This window comes from Alligator mississippiensis, chromosome 1 (genome assembly GCF_030867095.1).
Source record: "Alligator mississippiensis isolate rAllMis1 chromosome 1, rAllMis1, whole genome shotgun sequence".
Taxonomy (NCBI): domain Eukaryota; kingdom Metazoa; phylum Chordata; order Crocodylia; family Alligatoridae; genus Alligator; species Alligator mississippiensis.
In genome coordinates, this window is record NC_081824.1 from 461,359,925 (window position 1) to 461,378,561 (window position 18,637).

Genomic DNA, 18,637 nt, shown 5'->3' on the forward strand with positions numbered 1-18,637 from the left:
CCGCCCCGCCCCGCCGGCAAGCAGCAAGCCAATGGAGGCGCTGGGGAACGCACGACTAAGCGCGAGGGGCCAATCATCGTGCCCTTTTCATTTCATTTTATTTATTTATTATATTTTTTAAATGTTTCCCTGTGGTGGCCAATCCCGGCTTGTGTTACAAAACCCAAAGGCGTCCCGCAGTATCGCTGGACAGCCAATCACGAGGCGGGGTTCCACGCGCGGGGGCGGGGCCGCGCTATAAAGTGGGCGACAGCGGTGGCGCGCCTCATAGGAGTTCGCGATGCGGTTAACGTCGGGGTGCCCTGTCCTTCCCATATTCCTCTTCCTTCTCCTCCTGGGGCTGCTGAGCCCCGGCCGCGCCCGCCGCCCGCCCGCGGCCTCCCGCCCGGCTGCCTCCTACCGCACCTGCCACCTCCCGCAGCAGGTAGGAGCTTCCCGGGGCTGCATCCCTCTGGGCGGGCCCTGCCTGGGCACGCCCTGCACCTGCCCCCCCCCCCCCCCCACAAGTCCCGGGACCTCCTGGTCAACCTCTTCCTCCGGCCCTGGCGAAACTGGCTGGGGAGCAGGTGGTGGTGCTCGCCCTGACCCTTTGCCCTTTGCTCCGGTGCCCGATTTGCCTTCCTTTTGCCCCCAGAGATGAGCTGCTGCTCTTTCAGTAGCTTCCCTTTCTAGGAGAGACGTTGGTAGGACGAGCCCCTGCGACTAACAGCCAGGCCTGTTGCACCCTGGGGCAGAGCGCGGAGGCTGGAGGGACCTGGGTTGACCCAGGGTGTTTTCGGCTGCTCCTCCCTGGCTTGCAGCCTCCTGCGTTTAAGGTGTAGGTCTAGGGCAGTGGTACGAGCACCACCAGTGGTACGTGTACAACCTGTCGGTGGTGCGCCCAAGCCAACTTGTCATAGTGACTGCGGTCGGTGCGCCTGAGCCGGCTTGTGATTTCGTGACTTCATATGATGCACGGTTGCTGGTGGTACTTGAGGTTGCATCGTTTTAAATTGGCGGTGTGCAAATGCGGCTGAGTTTGGGAACCACCGGTTCGGATTTGGAGGCTGTACCCCTCACTTCGCGTCTACGAATTAATGTATAGTTTCCTGGTAGCTTTTGTGCACGCTCGCCGTATCGTACCAGCCTCCACTTGTTTATGTGCCACCTGCACCACGCTGCCTCCTTTTAATGTCAAAATTTGAGTTGTGTCACTACATCCTCTTGCAGCATGCTTACTGACAGGGGTGACAAAGAATTGGCTGATTTTTTTTAATTCTGGTTAAAGCACAGATTGCCCTTTACGTTACAAGCTGGTGTGCTCTTTCTGTGGGTAAATTGCTTTGTTTTTTTATTTCTTAAGATCCATCGGGGCGTGGAGATAAGGAATAAATGGGCAGTCTGCTCTTGGGACCTTCGAGGGGCTGTGTGACTTTTCTTTCACCTTCTTGTGGAAGAGCAGAGGTCTGCTGAAGTCTGTACCAGACTGATATTTGTATTGTGTTTTAGAGCTTAAAAATGTTACCACATGCTTATTAGCAAGACATTAAGCAATAAAATAAGACCCACTGGGCAAGTTCAGCAGCAGTGCCTTGTTAAAGCCCCTCCCTTTTTAATCTGAGACTTGTCTTACCGTAATAACTATGATCATTAAAGGCAACAGCAAAGGGCGAGTTAGAATTAGGTCCTATTTTGTTAGTTGCTGAGTAATTGCAAAACCTTCTGCCTTGAAGTGCCTAGGATCTTAAGTTGGGGAAAAGGGGTTATTCACAACACAGTCTGTTAGTTCAACAACTTCTTAGGGAAGGGTTGTAGCAAGTGGGGAAGGGGGAAGGCTTATGCAGGGAAGAGGGCAGAAGGGATAGGCATGGTTTGAGGAGAAGAGGTGGAAAGGAACAAATAAATTGACTGTACATTTGTCCCAGCAGTCTGAGTGGAGTAGAGAAACTCCATCTGGGGCAGCAAAAAATTACTTGCTAAAGATCCCTGGTTTGGTTATCATTGTTTTTTTGGATCTGTAGCTGGTCCTCTACTCTTCCACCAAGCCCAGGGCTTGTGGGGGCCAGCAAACACTATCTGGTATTTTTTGCCTGAGTGGTGAGGTGATTTTGTGGCACTAGAGAAGTGGAGTCTTAGGTCTTGCTCTCCCAGTACCTCCTGGAGCTGGAAACGTGGAAGGGAGGCTTTATTTCTTACGCTGTTGTGCTCGAATGCTGCTGTAGGGCTTCATTGTCCTGTAAAACATAAATGTTGCATCTCCAATATTGCATCCCCTTAGGAGGGAACAGAGTTACCTTGGAGTGAGCAGTCAAGCTTCATGTCCCCACTTTCCCATACCTAGGAACACGTCTTTTAATGTTGGCTCAGGAATTAAGCCTCCTCTCGTCTTAAATCTCTCCCCAGCCACATCTCAGAGCTTTAATAAGGGTTCCAAGTGCCACTAATTTCTGTCTTCTGTGGTTTGTGTTCCCACACTCCCTGGGACTTTCCTCTTTCAGCAGTTTCTGCCTGCCCACAAAAAGGGGAAATTCCTGCCTTTTTTAAAACCTATTTCTTAAAACCACATGGTGAGTTTTATTTAAAAATGTAGACAAAAAGCCTGCAAGCGGTATGCTAACTTTCCAGTTGCTAATTAAAAGCCCCGCAGTTCTGATCCTTAGTAACAGGAAAGCTGTGCCCTGACCCCTCTAATTGGTTTGTTTATCTGGGGGATGAGCAGTGAGGTGGTTGTTGGCTAGTGTAGGGTTGGCACGCTTTGCTCTCAGGTCACTCTGAAGCCAGAGTTGAGTGCTGGACCTCAGCTAACAAGGAGGCGTTGCCAGTTGTGTTGTGGTTCTGGTGGAGAGCACCATCATAGTGTGATGTTTTCATGAATATAAATACAGTTCTGATTTTTCTTGAACACAGTGAATCCCTGAAAGTGCTGAAGTTCCTGCTTCTGTGTCTTGACACTTACTTGAATGTCAACACAGGAAACTTTCAGGCTATTAAATCATGTATTGTGTAAAGCTTGAATGTTTACAATCAAGGGTACTAGAACCATGTGTTTTACTTCCAGCTATGTTGCTGACTAACACTTACCTCAGGCCAGTTTCAATATCCTGTCCTCAATTTTTACATAAGAAACTTCTCCTCCTTGCCTAGATCTATGCCACCCCCAACAATCCTTTATTCATTTACCTTTCTCTAGAAGTGCAAAGTTTCAAGAAGTTAAGCGCTCAGATCTGTGTACAGGTAACTTGCAGAGAGAATAGGGCTGAGGCATAGGTAATCAGGTCTGTTTAGCTCATCTCTCTATACTGCAGTTAACAAGGATGTCCTCATGCGCACACATTCTCAGTTTGAGAACAGAAACTAAGCATCACAGAAATGCTTCATGGGATCTTCTAGACTGAACATAGAGTCCCAGTGGGTAGAATTGCTTTCTTTAATCTTTACTAATCTCTAGAAGACCCTCTGGGAACCCCCATAAGATTGGGCCCCTAATATAGTCCATGGCCTGTTGTGACCTTCTTAGAAAACTTCTCTAAAAAGGTTGCATAACTATATTGTCTCAAATAGTATATAATTAGAAGTTATAATCCCTACTCATATCTTTTGAGCTTTAACATATTTTAAATTAAGATTATCTTTATATAGGTTTATTTAAAAAAATTAAAAAGTGATTAAATAAAAACATCAATTTAAATAAAAAAAATCTGATTGTGTATATGTGTGTGTACATGTATACATATGTGTATAAATAAATAAAATTATTGATATTTATCTACCCTACTGGCAGAGATGGGTGTCCTCCCTCTCGAACAGGGGTGTCAAACTTATTTGGCCCCACGGCCAGATGAATGGCACATGGCTGGCCCCCTGGGCCAGATTGAGCCCATGGAGCTGCAGCTTTGCCTGCTGCTTCAACCCTGCACATCCCAGACCCTCCATGTGGAGCCTGTCCAGCTTGCAGTGCATGCTGTATGTCGGTCCACACCAGACCAAGGAGCAGCACTGGTAATGGGGGTGTCTGGTTCATAGGCTGTACATTTGACATACCTGGTTCAGTGCTCTAAACTAGAGCAGGGGTATCTAGAGTCATATATGCCTCCTATTCATTACCCTTCCTGGCATCCATTCTAGTTGGCTTAGAGATGCCAGAGGAAACATCTAAACAGGGTAGTTGGAGAAATGGTATCCATGGATACCTAGTCCTTTTTTGAACCTAGCTATACTATCTGCCTGTAGTCTCCTTTGGCAATGAGTTCTGCAAGTTAACTGTGTGCTGTGTTTTTTTGGGGGTTTTTTTTGTTTTTTTTTTAAACCCCTTCCATGTTTTTACTTGTCTCCTACTAACTTCATTGGGTGCCCCCAAATGCTACTGTTCTGGATTTTTTTTCCATGTGTTAGGTGGAAGTAATGATATTTTACTACAAAACTGGACTGCTAAGGCTTAATTGATTGACTTCTATAAAATGCTTTCTATTTCTCTAAATCATATCTTCTGTTCCTTGTAGCTTATTTTAGCTTCTTAGCAGTAAAGTTCCTGTTTTCAATCTAAATGGTTTCTCATATAGCCTTTGAGAAGATGCTAGTTCTAAAAGTCATTTTATGATACCTCTGCAAGAGAAATAAGTTTTTTAAAAACAGGAACAAATACTATTGTGCAAGTCCGAAGTAGACTTTACTTTAAACCCATTTTAATTTTTTTATCACTGCTAAAAATTTCCTTTAGGGGCTGAAAATTTCTCTGCCTGATCCCTGTCCAAAGGAGTTTGACAGAGTATTAGTAGGAATCCTTTCTGGTGGCCAGTACTGCTGTCAGAGTAAACTTCAGTCTCCCAAGCTTTATGGACAGTTAAGTAATATGTTGCACATGGATAACTTAAATTATCTCAAAGCTGGACATGCCCTCTCCCCTTAAGTTGTTTGGGTAAGGTTTGAAGGGCCATCTATTTAAAAAGTTACTTTGTAGGCAAGTGAGAGGTAAATGCCACTTTTGAATGGAACGTTTAATTAAACAGAATTGTTTGAATTAAGCATATAATGCCCACTGTGTGTGGGTTTTGCACTAGATATTTCACTGCTTAGATCCAAGTTAATTAAGCTATTGCTTTTTTTGTATGATTGAAGATGTATGCGACAACATCAGAAAGTTAAATTCAGCTTCCTCTTACTCATGTTTTTTGTTGCCTAAGTGCACAAAGCTTAGTTGATGGTGTGCAAAAGTCCTAGGATATGGAGACACAAAACAGTGTTAATGTGAGATCTGTACACTGCATATAAAACTTGTGTGCCTCAATGTTTGTCAGTCTCATCTGTTGGAGACCTCTGTAGGAAGGGCTGTCAGAGAAGGGTCCTCATGCAAGTCTCTCCTTTTCTGACCACTTTCCCATTTTCAGTGTCATCTCTCATTATTTTACAAACATATTATGCCTTCCTCATCTGCCTCCCCATCTCCCCCAGTTTATGTTGATCTGACTTTTTTGGGTTCAGGATGTGGATTTTGTCTCTGTTTTGTTTGCTTTAAAAAAAAATTTAGAGCCCCCACATGTGAGCAGTTATAGGTGTGAAGGTGTCTTAAACTAAGAAAGCTTAATCCATTTTTATTACAGGTACACATTCTGGCAGCATAAAAGCACTTTGAGCCTAGTGTAACTGCATCCCTGGCAGTGGGGGAATTGTAAATCTTTAACTCCCCTCTCCTCTGTTGTTTGAGTGACTTGTCTACATGAGAGGCCACAAGAAGAGCCCAGGTAAAAGCATGGGCAGAATTCAAGGAGCCATTTGCCAATCTGGTAGTAATTTTGCTAATAAGGATGAGGGGGAGGATCTATCGTTCTGCAGCTTTCTAGACTCGTGCAGTCTTTTTCTCTCTCCCCTTCCAGTATCCCTCAAAGTTTGGAAATGGCATGTATAGCAAATAGTAGGGTAACAACCTAAACAGTAATCAAGAATGCCACGTGTTCAGGCTAGCTGGGGTGATGTCACTGAGGATTTGTACTTGTACTTTCGGATACCTGAGTATTCTTTTAGCTTTAAATAAGCTTGTGGTGTTCTTTTTTTAGAAAGAGTGAATCTGATCCCTTTTATTAGATCAACTCAAAGGATTGGAAAAATTCTTCTTTGCAAGCTTTCAGGTATAAATACCCTTTGTCAGGCTGAGGAAGCATCTGCAGTCGGTGTGTGCTCTTCCTGAATGGAATGAATGTAGTCTTCTTGATGGTGTTACTCAAGGAACCAGCCCTCTGCACGGGAGCTTGCGTCTGTGACTGACGTGAGAGAAAAAAATTAATGGTCTCAGCAGTAATTTAAAAAATCCATCCTTATAAATTTGATTTGGAGTTTGAGGCTCTTACCTTGAGCAAATGGGTAAATTTTTAAGTTTCCCCCCCCCTCCCCCCAAACATCTGAATTGCACGATGAATTTCAAAATGTGGTCTCTATTTGCATTTGAGGTTGCTTGAAACAACATCAAGCTGTCATGCATACCAGGCATGAAAGACATATATGGAAAGCCATCTGTTACATATGCAGCTCATTGTGCTTGAAAATGGGTCTATGTGCATAAAAACTGCATGTACATAAAAGGAAGTTATGTTGAATGTTTAATGATAATTTGGCCTCTAGTATTGGAATGAATGTAGCTAACTTGAGTCCAGCTATAACAAATGCCTTTTGTACCAGGCTTCCTATTACAGTAAAAATGTTGCTGATCCTAGAAGACCTAGGGGAAGATTGACCATGGGATCAGAATTGCAAAAGTAAGGCAAAGTTTCAAGAAGGTGAAAACAATATAAATCAGTGGGGGACAACTGGGGAAGAGAATAAATTGTTTCCTTTGCAGCCTTTCTGTCTTCCAGTTACAGAGGTAGTATGAACTTTGAGAACCAGGAGCTCCAGGCCACAGTCCACAGACTGCATGCCATCAGGGACTGCGAGCAGGAGATAGACTCCTACTGCCAGGCCCTTCTCCCCCGGGAGGCAGAGGGTAGATCACAGTCTCCCTCCAGGCCAGAGGAGGACTCTGGGACCTCCTGCTGTGTCCAGCCAGGGGCATGGACCAAGGTGGTCAAGGGCCCTAAGGCCTGCCGCACCAAGGCCCCTCCCCCGCCAGAACTGAGCAACAGGTACACACCTCTTGCTGCCCCGGCAGAGCCTGCTGAGTTGCTGGCTCCCACAGGCAACATGGGCCTAACTGCAGCTCCCGCCCCTGCTCTCCCCAAGACAAAACGTAAGGTGTTTGTTGTGGGAGACTCCCTCCTGAGGGGGACGGAGGGGCCAATCTGCCACCCCGACCCCTTAGCCCGGCAAGTCTGCTGCTTCCCAGGGGCCCGCATCCAGGACATTGTGGAGAGGATCCCCAAGCTCCTTAAACCCACAGACCACTATCCCATGCTCCTTATTCATGTGGGCACCAATGACACGGCTCGGAGCACTCCCAGCCAGGTCATGAGGTGCTACAGGGATTTGGGAGCGGGGCTTAAGGGTCTGGGGGCACAGGTGGTGTTCTCGTCGATCCTCCCAGTCTCAGGCTATGGGCTGAGAAGGGACAGGAGGATCTATGTGATCAACCAAAGACTGCGGCGCTGGTGTTGTCAGGAAGGCTTTGGCTTTCATGACCACAGCCCGCTCTTTGGCGAGAGAGGCAGCGAGCTGCTGGGAAGAGATGGTCTCCACCTCTCTCCCCTAGGGAGGAGGCTCTTCTCAGCCAGACTGGCTGACCTGCTCCACCGGGCTTTAAACTAAGCCCGCTGGGGGACGGGGGCACTACCGCCACTGCTGGCCCGCTGAGCAATCCTTGCAAAGCCAGCGGATCATGGCACTCAAGGGAGCCTGCCCCAGCCCTGGTAAAATCTGTGGGCAAGGAAGGAGCCCCCCAGGGGGCACTTGCCTGCCTGTACACTAATGCCAGGAGCTTGGGGAATAAGCAGGAGGAGCTCATCCTCCTGCTCAGTGCAAACAATTACAATGTCATAGGGATCACGGAGACCTGGTGGGACTCCACCCATGACTGGACCACGGGGATAGATGGCTATACCCTGTACAGGAGGGATCGTGTAGAGAAAAGGGGCGGGGGTGTAGCTCTCTCTGTTAAGGAAAGCTACGCGTCCCTGTAAGCCGATATTGGCGACCAGGGTGGACGGCTGGAGACCCTCTGGGTTAAAATCCGTGGGGAACACGGCACAGGGGACACAACAGTGGGAGTCTATTACAGACCTCCCACCCAAAGTCCTGAGCTAGACCAGGAGTTTGCCCAGGAACTGGCTGAGGCAGCTTGCTCCAGGACCATGGTTGTCATGGGTGAATTCAATTACCCAGACATCTCGTGGGAGGATCGCTCAGCAAAATCTGAGCGGTCGCAGAGCTTCCTCTCGTGCGTGGATGACCTCTACCTGACTCAAGAAGTCTATGGTCCAACGAGAGGCAAAGCGCTGCTCGACCTGGTGCTGGCTACTGGGGAGGACCTAGTCGGTGATCTAGTGATGGATGGGAAGCTGGGTGACAGCGACCACGAGCTGATCACCTTCACCATCCGCCAAAAAGCTGGTAAGTCAGTCAGCAACACGCAAGTCCTTGACTTCAGGAAAGCCGACTTTGACAAGCTCAGGAGGCTTGTCAGTGAGGCCCTAAGGGACTGTGACCACAGGGAGAGGGGAGTTCAAGAAGAGTGGTTGCTCCTCAAGGGAGCGATCCTCAATGCACAAACTAAGTCTATTCCATCTCGGAGGAAAGGCAGCAAGAGGGCACTGCAGCCCCCCTGGCTCTCCAGGGACCTAGCAGACCTCCTGAGGCTAAAAAGAAAGGCCTACAAAGGATGGAGGATGGGAGTCACCTCCAAGGAGGATTATTCTGCACTGGTCCGGTCCTGTAGGGAGCAGACCAGGAAAGCCAAGGCTGCAACTGAACTCCAGCTAGCTTTGAGCATCAAGGACAATAAAAAGTCCTTTTTCAGATATGTGGGGAGCCGGAGGAAAAGCAGGGGCAACGTTGGACCCCTGCTGAACCAGATGGGGCAACTGACAACTGACGCCCAGGAAAAAGCCAACCTATTAAATAGGTACTTTGCGTCGGTCTTTCATCAGCCCCATGGGACGCCCGTGCCCGCTACAGGGCCAGGAAGTCCGGGTGAGGGTGATCCCCTGCCCTCCATTAATGCTGACTTTGTGAAGGAACATCTTGAGAAGCTGGATACCTTCAAGTCAGCCGGCCCTGACAATCTTCACCCCAGGGTACTCAAGGAGCTGGCGAGCATCATAGCCCAGCCTCTAGCGCGGATCTTTGAAAACTCTTGGCGCTCTGGTGTAGTGCCCGAAGACTGGAAGAAGGCCAATGTGGTGCCTATCTTCAAGAAAGGGAGGAAAGTGGATCCGGCTAACTATAGGCCCATCAGCCTGACTTCTATCCCGGGGAAGATCTTAGAAAAGTTTATTAAGGAGGCCATCCTTAATGGACTGGCCAACACCAACATCTTAAGGGATAGCCAGCACGGGTTTGTTGCGGGTAGGTCTTGCTTGACCAATCTCATTTCCTTCTACGACCAGGTGACCTATCACCTGGACAAGGGAGATGAGATTGATGTCATATATCTTGACTTCAAAAAAGCCTTTGATCTGGTGTCCCATGATTGTCTCTTGGAGAAACTGGCCAATTGTTGCCTTGGGTCCCCCACGATCCACTGGCTGGAAAATTGGCTCCGGGGTCGGACCCAGAGGGTAGTAATTGATGGAAGTCACTCATCGTGGTGTCCTGTGACCAGTGGGGTCCCCCAGGGCTCTGTCCTTGGACCCATACTGTTCAACATCTTCATTAATGATGTGGACACTGGAGTCAGAAGCGGACTGGCCAAGTTCGCAGATGACACCAAACTTTGGGGCAAAGCATCCACACCAGAAGACAGGCGGATGATTCAGGCTGACCTGGACAGGCTCAGCAAGTGGGCGGATGAGAATCTGATGGTGTTCAACACTGATAAATGCAAGGTTCTCCACCTTGGGGGAAAAAAAACCCGCAGCATCCTTATAGGCTCGGCAGTGCTATGTTGGTTAGCACTATGGAAGAAAGAGACTTGGGGGTCATCATTGACCACAAGATGAACATGAGCCTGCAATGCGATGCTGTGGCTAGTAAAGCGACCACAACGCTGGCTTGCATCCATAGATGCTTCTTAAGCAAATCCCGGGACGTCATTCTCCCCCTGTACTCGGCCTTAGTGAGGCCGCAGCTGGAGTACTGCGTCCAGTTTTGGGCTCCACAATTCAAAAAGGATGTGGAGAAGCTTGAGAGAGTCCAGAGAAGAGCCACGCGCATGATCAGAGGTCAGGGAAGCAGACCCTACGATGACAGGCTGAGAGCCCTGGGGCTCTTTAACCTGGAAAAGCGCAGGCTCAGGGGTGATCTGATGGCCACCTACAAGTTTATCAGGGGTGACCACCAGTATCTGGGGGAACGTTTGTTCACCAGAGCGCCCCAAGGGATGACGAGGACGAATGGTCACAAACTACTACAAGATCGTTTCAGGCTGGACATAAGGAAGAATTTCTTTACTGTCCGAGCCCCCAAGGTCTGGAACAGCCTGCCACCGGAGGTTGTTCAAGCGCCTTCATTGAACACCTTCAAGATGAAACTGGATGCTTATCTTGCTGGGATCCTATGACCCCAGCTGATGTCCTGCCCTTTGGGCGGGGGGCTGGACTCGATGATCTTCCGAGGTCCCTTCCAGCCCTAATGCCTATGAAACCAATTTGTGCAACAAGAAACTTGGGAAAGAAACGCCTAAAGAAGGCATTTAAAAAAAAAAAAAAGGGGGGGGGGGGGTTTAAACTATGATCGCTTGAAGGTACAGCCTGTGCAGCTGATTAGAACAGTAGTCAGTTTCTAATAGTGCAGAGAGCATAAGAAAATAGAGTCCATATAAATGATATTTATATTAAGTATAAATTTGGCACAGTCATCCTGTGTATTAGAAGCGTTTCAGTTGGCTTTTGGGAGCTTTGCTATCCCTCAAGATTGTAACTAATCAGGTCAGCAGAAAAAAATACATCCTCAACCATCTTCTTGCCTAACCCAGGTACAAGGAGAGGAAATCCCCACTTGTTCAGGCCTAATAGGTTCCTTTCCCAGCAACTACAGGACCCAGCTAGACTCTGGATTGAAGTTGGCTACCAAGCCTTCATATTCTTTAAGGGGAGCTCAGTTCATTGGCCACCCCTTGGATAGTATGGTGTCGCCTATGTTACTGATATTTAGAAGACAACTCCTTAGGCAACTCTTGACTCTGAAACATTGCCCTATAAGGAAACTTTGATGAATGGGTGTTATGGGGGAAGGTTTAAGCATGAGTTTATTACCTCAGGGTTTCCCCCAAATTAGTCCAGCACCCTCTAAATACCATTCTGATTCTTTTCCATTACCTGGTCTGCTGTTCAGTCTGCTGCTCCCTGCCCTGTTCTCCCTGACCAAGCTGCTGCTCTTTCTGCTTCCTGTCCTCTCCTCCTTGCCTGAGCTGATGCTTTTCTTTCTGCTCTCTACCCTGTCTGCTATTGTGCTGCTTGTCCCTTCCTCAGTCTATGTTGTGCCACATACAAGCTTCCTGTGCTGCAAGTTACTATAAATGATACTGTCATATACAAGCAAACAGTTATCCAAAGGGTGTAACAGCCTGATAGTGGGTGTTGTATCCAAATTTCATAGTCAAATTGCAGGTGGGTTGAGTAATATGTAGTATTCCTCCAAAACTGTCTGTTAAAAAACATCTCTGTTTATACTCTTTTTTTCCCCCCTTACACTTGTATTGGGCTGTGAGTATTTGAATTCTTCTAGCAGCTCTGGACCTTTTTGCAGCCATCCTGTCTTTGTTTTGCAAACTTGCATACCCCAATGTTTTCTATATGTAGCTGCTCTTTAAAGGTCATATGGAAGTTACAGCTTGTGTAGGCATGCAGTTTACTTCCTGTCTTGTTTTGGTTACAAAAAATAGTGCACCAGTTCTCTGAAAGCTGCTTTAGCTTCGTAGATACTTGTGTATGTGTGCAAGGTATGGACTTTACTGATATAAAGTCTATATTGGATTGGCATTCGTCTACCAAAGAGTACCTCCTTGCTGATGAAGCAATGAAGTCTGAGTTGCTTGGTTTTCATACCTGCTGCTGGAAGTTATCACTTTCAAAAGAAAAATATTTTCAACTTTAAATTCATTTTTTAATTTCTTAGTGTAGCTTGAGGTCTGTGGAATCATGCTGTATAATTTATTTTACCACTAATGTTTTAGGGGTGTAGGCTGTAGCCTGATGAAGGGCGTTCATGCCCGAAAGCTTGCTAAAAATAATTTTTTCAACCTTTTTGAGTTGGATTAATAAAAGATATTGGATTTATGCAAAGAACCTTGCCTTAGCACTAATGTAGCATTTTTCATCTGTCTGCTTCAAACCACTCGACAAAGATATTAAGGCAGTCACTGCAGTGAAGCTGTTACACCAAAGTTAAGAATGGTCAAGACACTTGGTGTTCTGGAATTTAAATGTTAAACTCAAGTAGGCATGATTTCAGAAGTTTTGGTACAGTATTTTGTTGCAACTCACAGTGGTGCCTGAATAGTTGTAGATGTTGGGAGCAATTAAGTTGAAGTTGTTTTCTTATGTCCCTCACAATGTGATCAGAAATTCTTCTGATCAACCCCCCACTCAATGTTAAGAAGAAGTAACGCAATGGTTTACAACAGTGGGGGCCAACCATTTTGGCAGGCGTTCCACAAATTAGCCCGACATCCTCCCTAGTATCATTCCCATCCTTTTTTCTTATCTCCTGTTTAACTCTGCTTGCTGACCAAGCTGCTGCTCTGGTTTTTGTTTCCAGCTCTCTGCTACTGTGATGCCTGTCCCCTCCCGAATAGGCTGCGCATCGTGCACACAAGTTGTCTGTATCACTTGTGGAACCCATGCCACAGGCCACCCTGGCTTGCAACATGGTGATGTTTATCACCAATGTGCATGACATTGATTTAGATGCTTTATTCACCTAGTAGTGTCAGAATAATTGGCAGTTGCAATGCAGTGATTTCATAGTGTGACTTAGCCCGTGTCACCTATAGCTCCTGGTTTATAAGCAAAAACAATAGCGCTTGCTCAGCAGGTAGGAAAGTCAGGAAGTACTTGTTGAAAGCTGGTCAGTGAATTTTTTTTTTTTTATTTTTATGCACTGTTTATCTGCAGGTCACAATGCAGACATCAACTTCTCGATTTAAACAGGAAACACTTAAAGGAAGAGGCTGCAAGTTGTGAGGAAATTAAGGGAGTAGCTAATACAGTAACTACAAAAGGCGGTGATAATCACTATAGTCTCTTTGAAAATAAACACTTCCTCTTTCAGGCACCACCAGCTTTAATAATTAACAAGCTATAATAAGCCCAGGGAAAGGCTTGTGGATGACAGTGTCTTGATTAAAGAAACTTTAAAAGGCTAAACAATGAGTATATGCTGTTTCATTTGCTTAAAATAGAAAGAGGCCTTTTCAGGCAACATCTGAATGAGAGCCTTGGCTACTACAAGATATTTGTTCCACTTCTAAGTTGTTCTGGTTTATGGTACTTTTGAGGATTTGGCTGTCCCTAATGGATTGAATCAGAAGCTTGTAATGTTTGCTCCAGCCTGTCAGTAGTTCAATGCCTTTATTTGGCCTTATCAGTTTTATTTTCCAATTCATAAGGGATCAAAAGCATACAACCACTCCCATGTATGAAGATGGTGATGGCTTACTAACAGAGGGTGTTAGTAAATAGTAGAAACCACATGGCTGACTTAATTCTGTTTCAAAGTCAAAAAAACTTGTCGTACGATATGCAAGATATAATGGAAATGAAACTATTTGGTGTTTATGCTTCCTGATTTTTTTTTTTTTTCTTACTAGCTTTTTGTCTTACCATTTAGTGACTACCTCACCTGTAAAGGGGAAAAAACAAAACACAAAATGGTGAAAAAAATCAGACTCTAATATGGTATTTTCAAAATGGACCATTCATTCTACTTTTATATTAAGTTTTGTCCCATCCCTAGAATCTTCTACTTTTGTCTATTTAAATTTTAACTTCTTGACAGCAGGGATTGACTCATTTTGGCCCCTAACATCATTTAGCCTTTGGCAGTATCGTAACATAAATAATTCACATGAATTTTAAAATTCAAAGTTTCAGTCTGCTACCAGTCAAATGATCCTGGTTCTGCAGATGCATAGATTTTCAGGGGCTGGAAGCGACCTTGTAGATCATGGATCTAGTCCCCCCTGCACTAGGCAGGAAAAGACCTTGCTGGGGTCACTTGACCCCAGTTGTGACTGTCCAGTCTCCTTTTGAAGATTTCCAGGGTAGGTGACTGCACCACCACTGGAGGGAGGTTTTTATTCCACAGTCTGGACACTCTCTGACTGTAAAGGAGTTTTTCTTGGAATTGAACCTGAAGCGGCCTTCCAGGAATCTGTATCCATTGCTCCTGGTGTTCCCCAGAGATGCCCCAGTGAACAGCTGTTCCCTGAGTTCTTGATGTACTCCCCTGATGTAGCGGTAAGCTGCTACCAAGTCCCCTCTCAGCCTTCTCTACTGTAGGCTGAAGGGGCCCAAGTCATAGATTCATAGATGTTAGGGTCGGAAGGGACCTCAATAGATCATCAAGTCCGACCCCCTGCACAAGCAGGAAAGAGTGCTGGGTCTAGATGACCCCAGCTAGATACTCGTCTGACCTCCTCTTGAAGACCTCCAGGGTAGGGGAGAGCACCACCTCCCTTGGGAGCCCGTTCCAGACCTTGGCCACTCGAACTGTGAAGAAGTTCTTCCTAATGTCCAGTCTGAATCTGCTCTCTGCTAGCTTGTGGCCATTGTTTCTTGTAACCCCCGGGGGTGCCTTGGTGAATAAATCCTCACCAATTCCCTTCTGTGCCCCCGTGATGAACTTATAGGCAGCCACAAGGTCGCTAAGGCTAAGTCCCTTAGCCTCCCCTCATATGACTTGTCTTGCAAATCCCTGACCATACGGGTGGTTCTTCTCTGGACCCTCTCAAGTTTTTCCATGCCCTTGTTGAAGTGTGACTCCCAGAACTGAATGCAGTACTCTAGCTGCGGTCTCACCAGTGCAGAGTACAGCGGGACTATCGCTTCCTTAGTTTTGCATGAGATACAATGGTTGATGCATGCCAGCATGTTGTTTGCCCTGCTGGCCACAGCATCGCACTGCCGGCTCATATTCATGTGATGGTCGATCACTAACCCTAGGTCCCTTTTGGTCGTGGTGCAAGTCAAATTGTCGCCACCAAGCCTGGAGGTATGTTGGGGATTGTTTGCCTCCAGATGGAGCATCTTACACTTCTGAGCGGTAAAGTTAATCTGGTTCCAATCCATCCATTTCTCCAGCCTGTCCAGGTCTGCCTGTATCTACAACCTATCTTCTGGCGTGACCATGCTCCCCCATAACTTGGTGTAATCCGCAAACTTGGCCAGCGAGCTTTTCACCCCCACACCCAAATCACTTATAAAGATGTTGAAAAGCACTGGTCCAAGCACAGACCCCTGAGGGACACCACTGGCCACTTCTCACTGTTCATAAGAACTCTCTGGGTCCTACCATGCAGCCGGTTTCCCACCCACTGAACTGTTGAGCAATTAAGCCCACAGTCTTCCAATTTTTCTGCAAGGATACCATGGGATACTAGACCAGAAGCCTTTTGGAAGTCTAGGTATATAAGGTTGACCTTGTCTCCCATATCCAGGTGGGGAGAGACCTGTTCGTAGGAGACGAGATCGGTAAGACCAGACCTACGCACGACAAAGCCATACTGACTGTCGTTCGAATCTTACTCTCAACGAGAGTATCACACGCAGATTCTTTAATGAGTCCGTTCCCCGCCAGGATTTCCCTTGGGATGGTGGTTGGGCTGATTGGCCTATAGCTGTCTAGGTCCTCTTCCTTCCCCTTCTTGAAGTTGGGCACAATGTTGGCCCTCTTCCAATCCTCAGGGATCTCCCCTGTATGCTGTGATTTCTGAAAGAGCTTTGCCAGGCGTTCTGCAGTGACCTCTGCCAGCTCTATCGGCACTCTTGGGTGAAGTCAATCTGGTCCTGCTGACTTCAGAAAAGCTAGACATATTTGTAGCTGGTTTTGCATGAGCTCAGCATCCATAGCAGGAAGGTTATCATTCCAACCATGCCCCCTGTGATCCTTATCTCACTCGTCTTTCCCCTTGGTCCGGTGAAATATCGAAGCAAAGTGGGCCTTCCGTGGTTCAGTTTTTTCCTGAGTGCTTGTTACCAGCTGTCCTGAGGTGTTAAGCAGCGCCCCATGCTTCCATTTATTTTCCTTCTGCTCCCTACATACTTAAAGAAGGACTTCTTATTGTCCTTGATTCCCTTGGCTAACTTAAACTCAGTTGCTGCCTTAGCTGTCCTAATCATTTCCCTACAAGTGCGGATGAGTGTTGTATAGTTCTTTTTGAGGACTGTCCCTAGCTTCTACGGTGTGTATGCTTCTTTTATCTATTCATCTATCCTTCCTTTTCAATAGGGACAGCTCTGTCCTTATGAGTCAGGAGGGCTTGTGAGCCCTTCTGCTACCTTTCCTCTTCATGGGAACGGTTTGTTTTGTGCTTCAAGGATAGTGTCCTTGAGGAACAACCACTCTTTGTGCACCCCATTTGTTTTCCTTCCCTGGTCCCACCTCCCTTCTCTTCTCAGATAATGTGCAGTCCTTTACTCCATGAACACTCATGCCTACTCTCAATAAGGTGGTGTCTTGTCTGCGGACTGTGTCCTACCTACTGATTAGCTCTTATCCCATACTGCAGCTTTCCATCTAGTCTCTCATCGCAATGCTAACTTAGCCTTCCGTTTAAAACCACCAGTTTTAGCATCCCTAGATCACTTTCAGCAGGAGAAAAAAGTTTTTAGGGCAGCAGCTTTATATCTCGGCAAGGAAAGAAAATGATCCCAAAGGGAAAACTTTTCAAGTGTACCTGAGGGACTTAGGAGCACATGTCCAAAAAAAAGTATCAATTTTAATGCAGTACTGCAATTGCTTTTTTGTGTGCATGTGAGCACCCCTCACCACCTTGGCAGCTGGAAAAGGTACAGATAATGAGAACAATGTTCTTGTTAAATTCTTTCACTGAGCTGCATAGAAATGAATGGGGAAAGCTGACTACCTAGGGTATTGTTTTTACATGACTTGCAACATGTATTATTTTGTTTATAAGTTGGTCTGTCTGTTCACTTTGAGCCTTGTGGAAGCCAGAAGTTTTAACTATAGATAGGAAAAAACCCTCTTTTCATTGTTTAGCACTTCATGATTTTCAGACATCCTTCTCCTTTGCCTCATTTTTTTCTTTTCTTTTCATTTTTTTTTTTTTAAATTGGGCAGAGGTCTTGTATCTTCACATATTTTAAGTCGGCCCTTAAGTTGCATGGTGCTTATTTAATGTTTTTCAACCACAACTACAGCACCAGTGCAAGTCAAGTAATACTAACAGCTGTGCTGTGCATCCTCTTAATGGCCTTTTTACTGTGGTTTTTCTGTGTATTGTTGGCATCTTTAGCTACAGGGGACCAAGTCTGCTGTCTCCCCAAATGTTCCTACTCTCAGTACCATTGTAAGTTCTGGGTGTCTCCAAAGTTGTCACCCTGCAGGGCTTCTACTGGCAGTTCATAGCCTTGCTGTGGGCACGCCCGGTAACAGGGTGATTTTTAGATACTGCGTGATGGGGATGTGGCTAATACAGCTATTCTTGCTGCTGTTTCCAGAGCCTCTGTTTTACTTGATTTACACTAATAGGGTGCCAGATGAAACCAGTAAATGCTCTATAAATGATAAAAGCATTACTTTTAATATCCTTCCGAAAGAAATTTGGCCCAAAGGGTACATTACGTACAATTCCTGTTTTGGGACTAGGAGCTTCCTCATGACACATTGTGGCTAATTTTAAGCAGATCTCCTGCTTAAAGTTCTGGAGATTCACATTTCACAGAAATTGTGGCATCCCATAGGTTTCTAATGCTTGGCCAAGTCCTTTATGAATCTCTCTGAAAGCTAGTTTTTTTTTTTTGTTTTGTTTTTTTGTTTTTTTACAAACTGGACTTTTCCCCTTTTCTGCTGTATGTTTGTTGGGTTTAGCTTGTAACATTTGAGCAAGTCCAACGTTTATGCAGAATCTGTGCTTTTGTGTCTTGTTCCAAAGCCAGTTCTGAGTTTGACTTTGTATAAGAAGAGTACTGACAAACTCAGTACCTTTCCATGACTGACATTTAATTTGTCTTTTAATGTCTTGCTCCAAAGTCATACAAAAAACTAGAACTCTTGGTTCCAAAATGTTACCTTTTATTAGACCAACTGGAAAATGGCAAGAAAACTGTCCTTTTATGCAAGCTTTCGGGAACCAAAGTCCCTTTGTCAGGCTCTGGGAAAAATATGGATGGCACAAGATGGTAAAAAGTCCCCATAGGTTGGAAATAAACTTCATTTTTGCACAGAGGGAGCTGAAGATGGAAGTCTGTCCCTCTGGGTCCATTAAAGTATCTTTGTGAGCTGTGTTGAGTAGCTCTTTGTGTTGATCAGGTAGGATTCCTTCCCTGAAGATGTCAGATCAACGCTGGCTTGCATCCATAGATGCTTCTCAAGCAAATCCCGGGACGTCATTCTCCCC

At 45.9% G+C, this 18,637-nt stretch overlaps 1 protein-coding gene across 1 annotated transcript in view; it reads left to right on the top strand.

The window, feature by feature from the left end:
• The first annotated feature begins 241 nt into the window (after positions 1-241).
• PRCP (prolylcarboxypeptidase) overlaps positions 242-18,637 on the top strand; it is a 52,954-nt gene continuing 34,558 nt past the window's right edge. Inside the window, exon 1 of the mRNA XM_014606587.3 lies at positions 242-424. Within this exon, the coding sequence (XP_014462073.2) occupies positions 281-424 (144 nt within the window). The 5' untranslated portion in view covers positions 242-280. The remainder of the gene's footprint in view (positions 425-18,637) is intronic.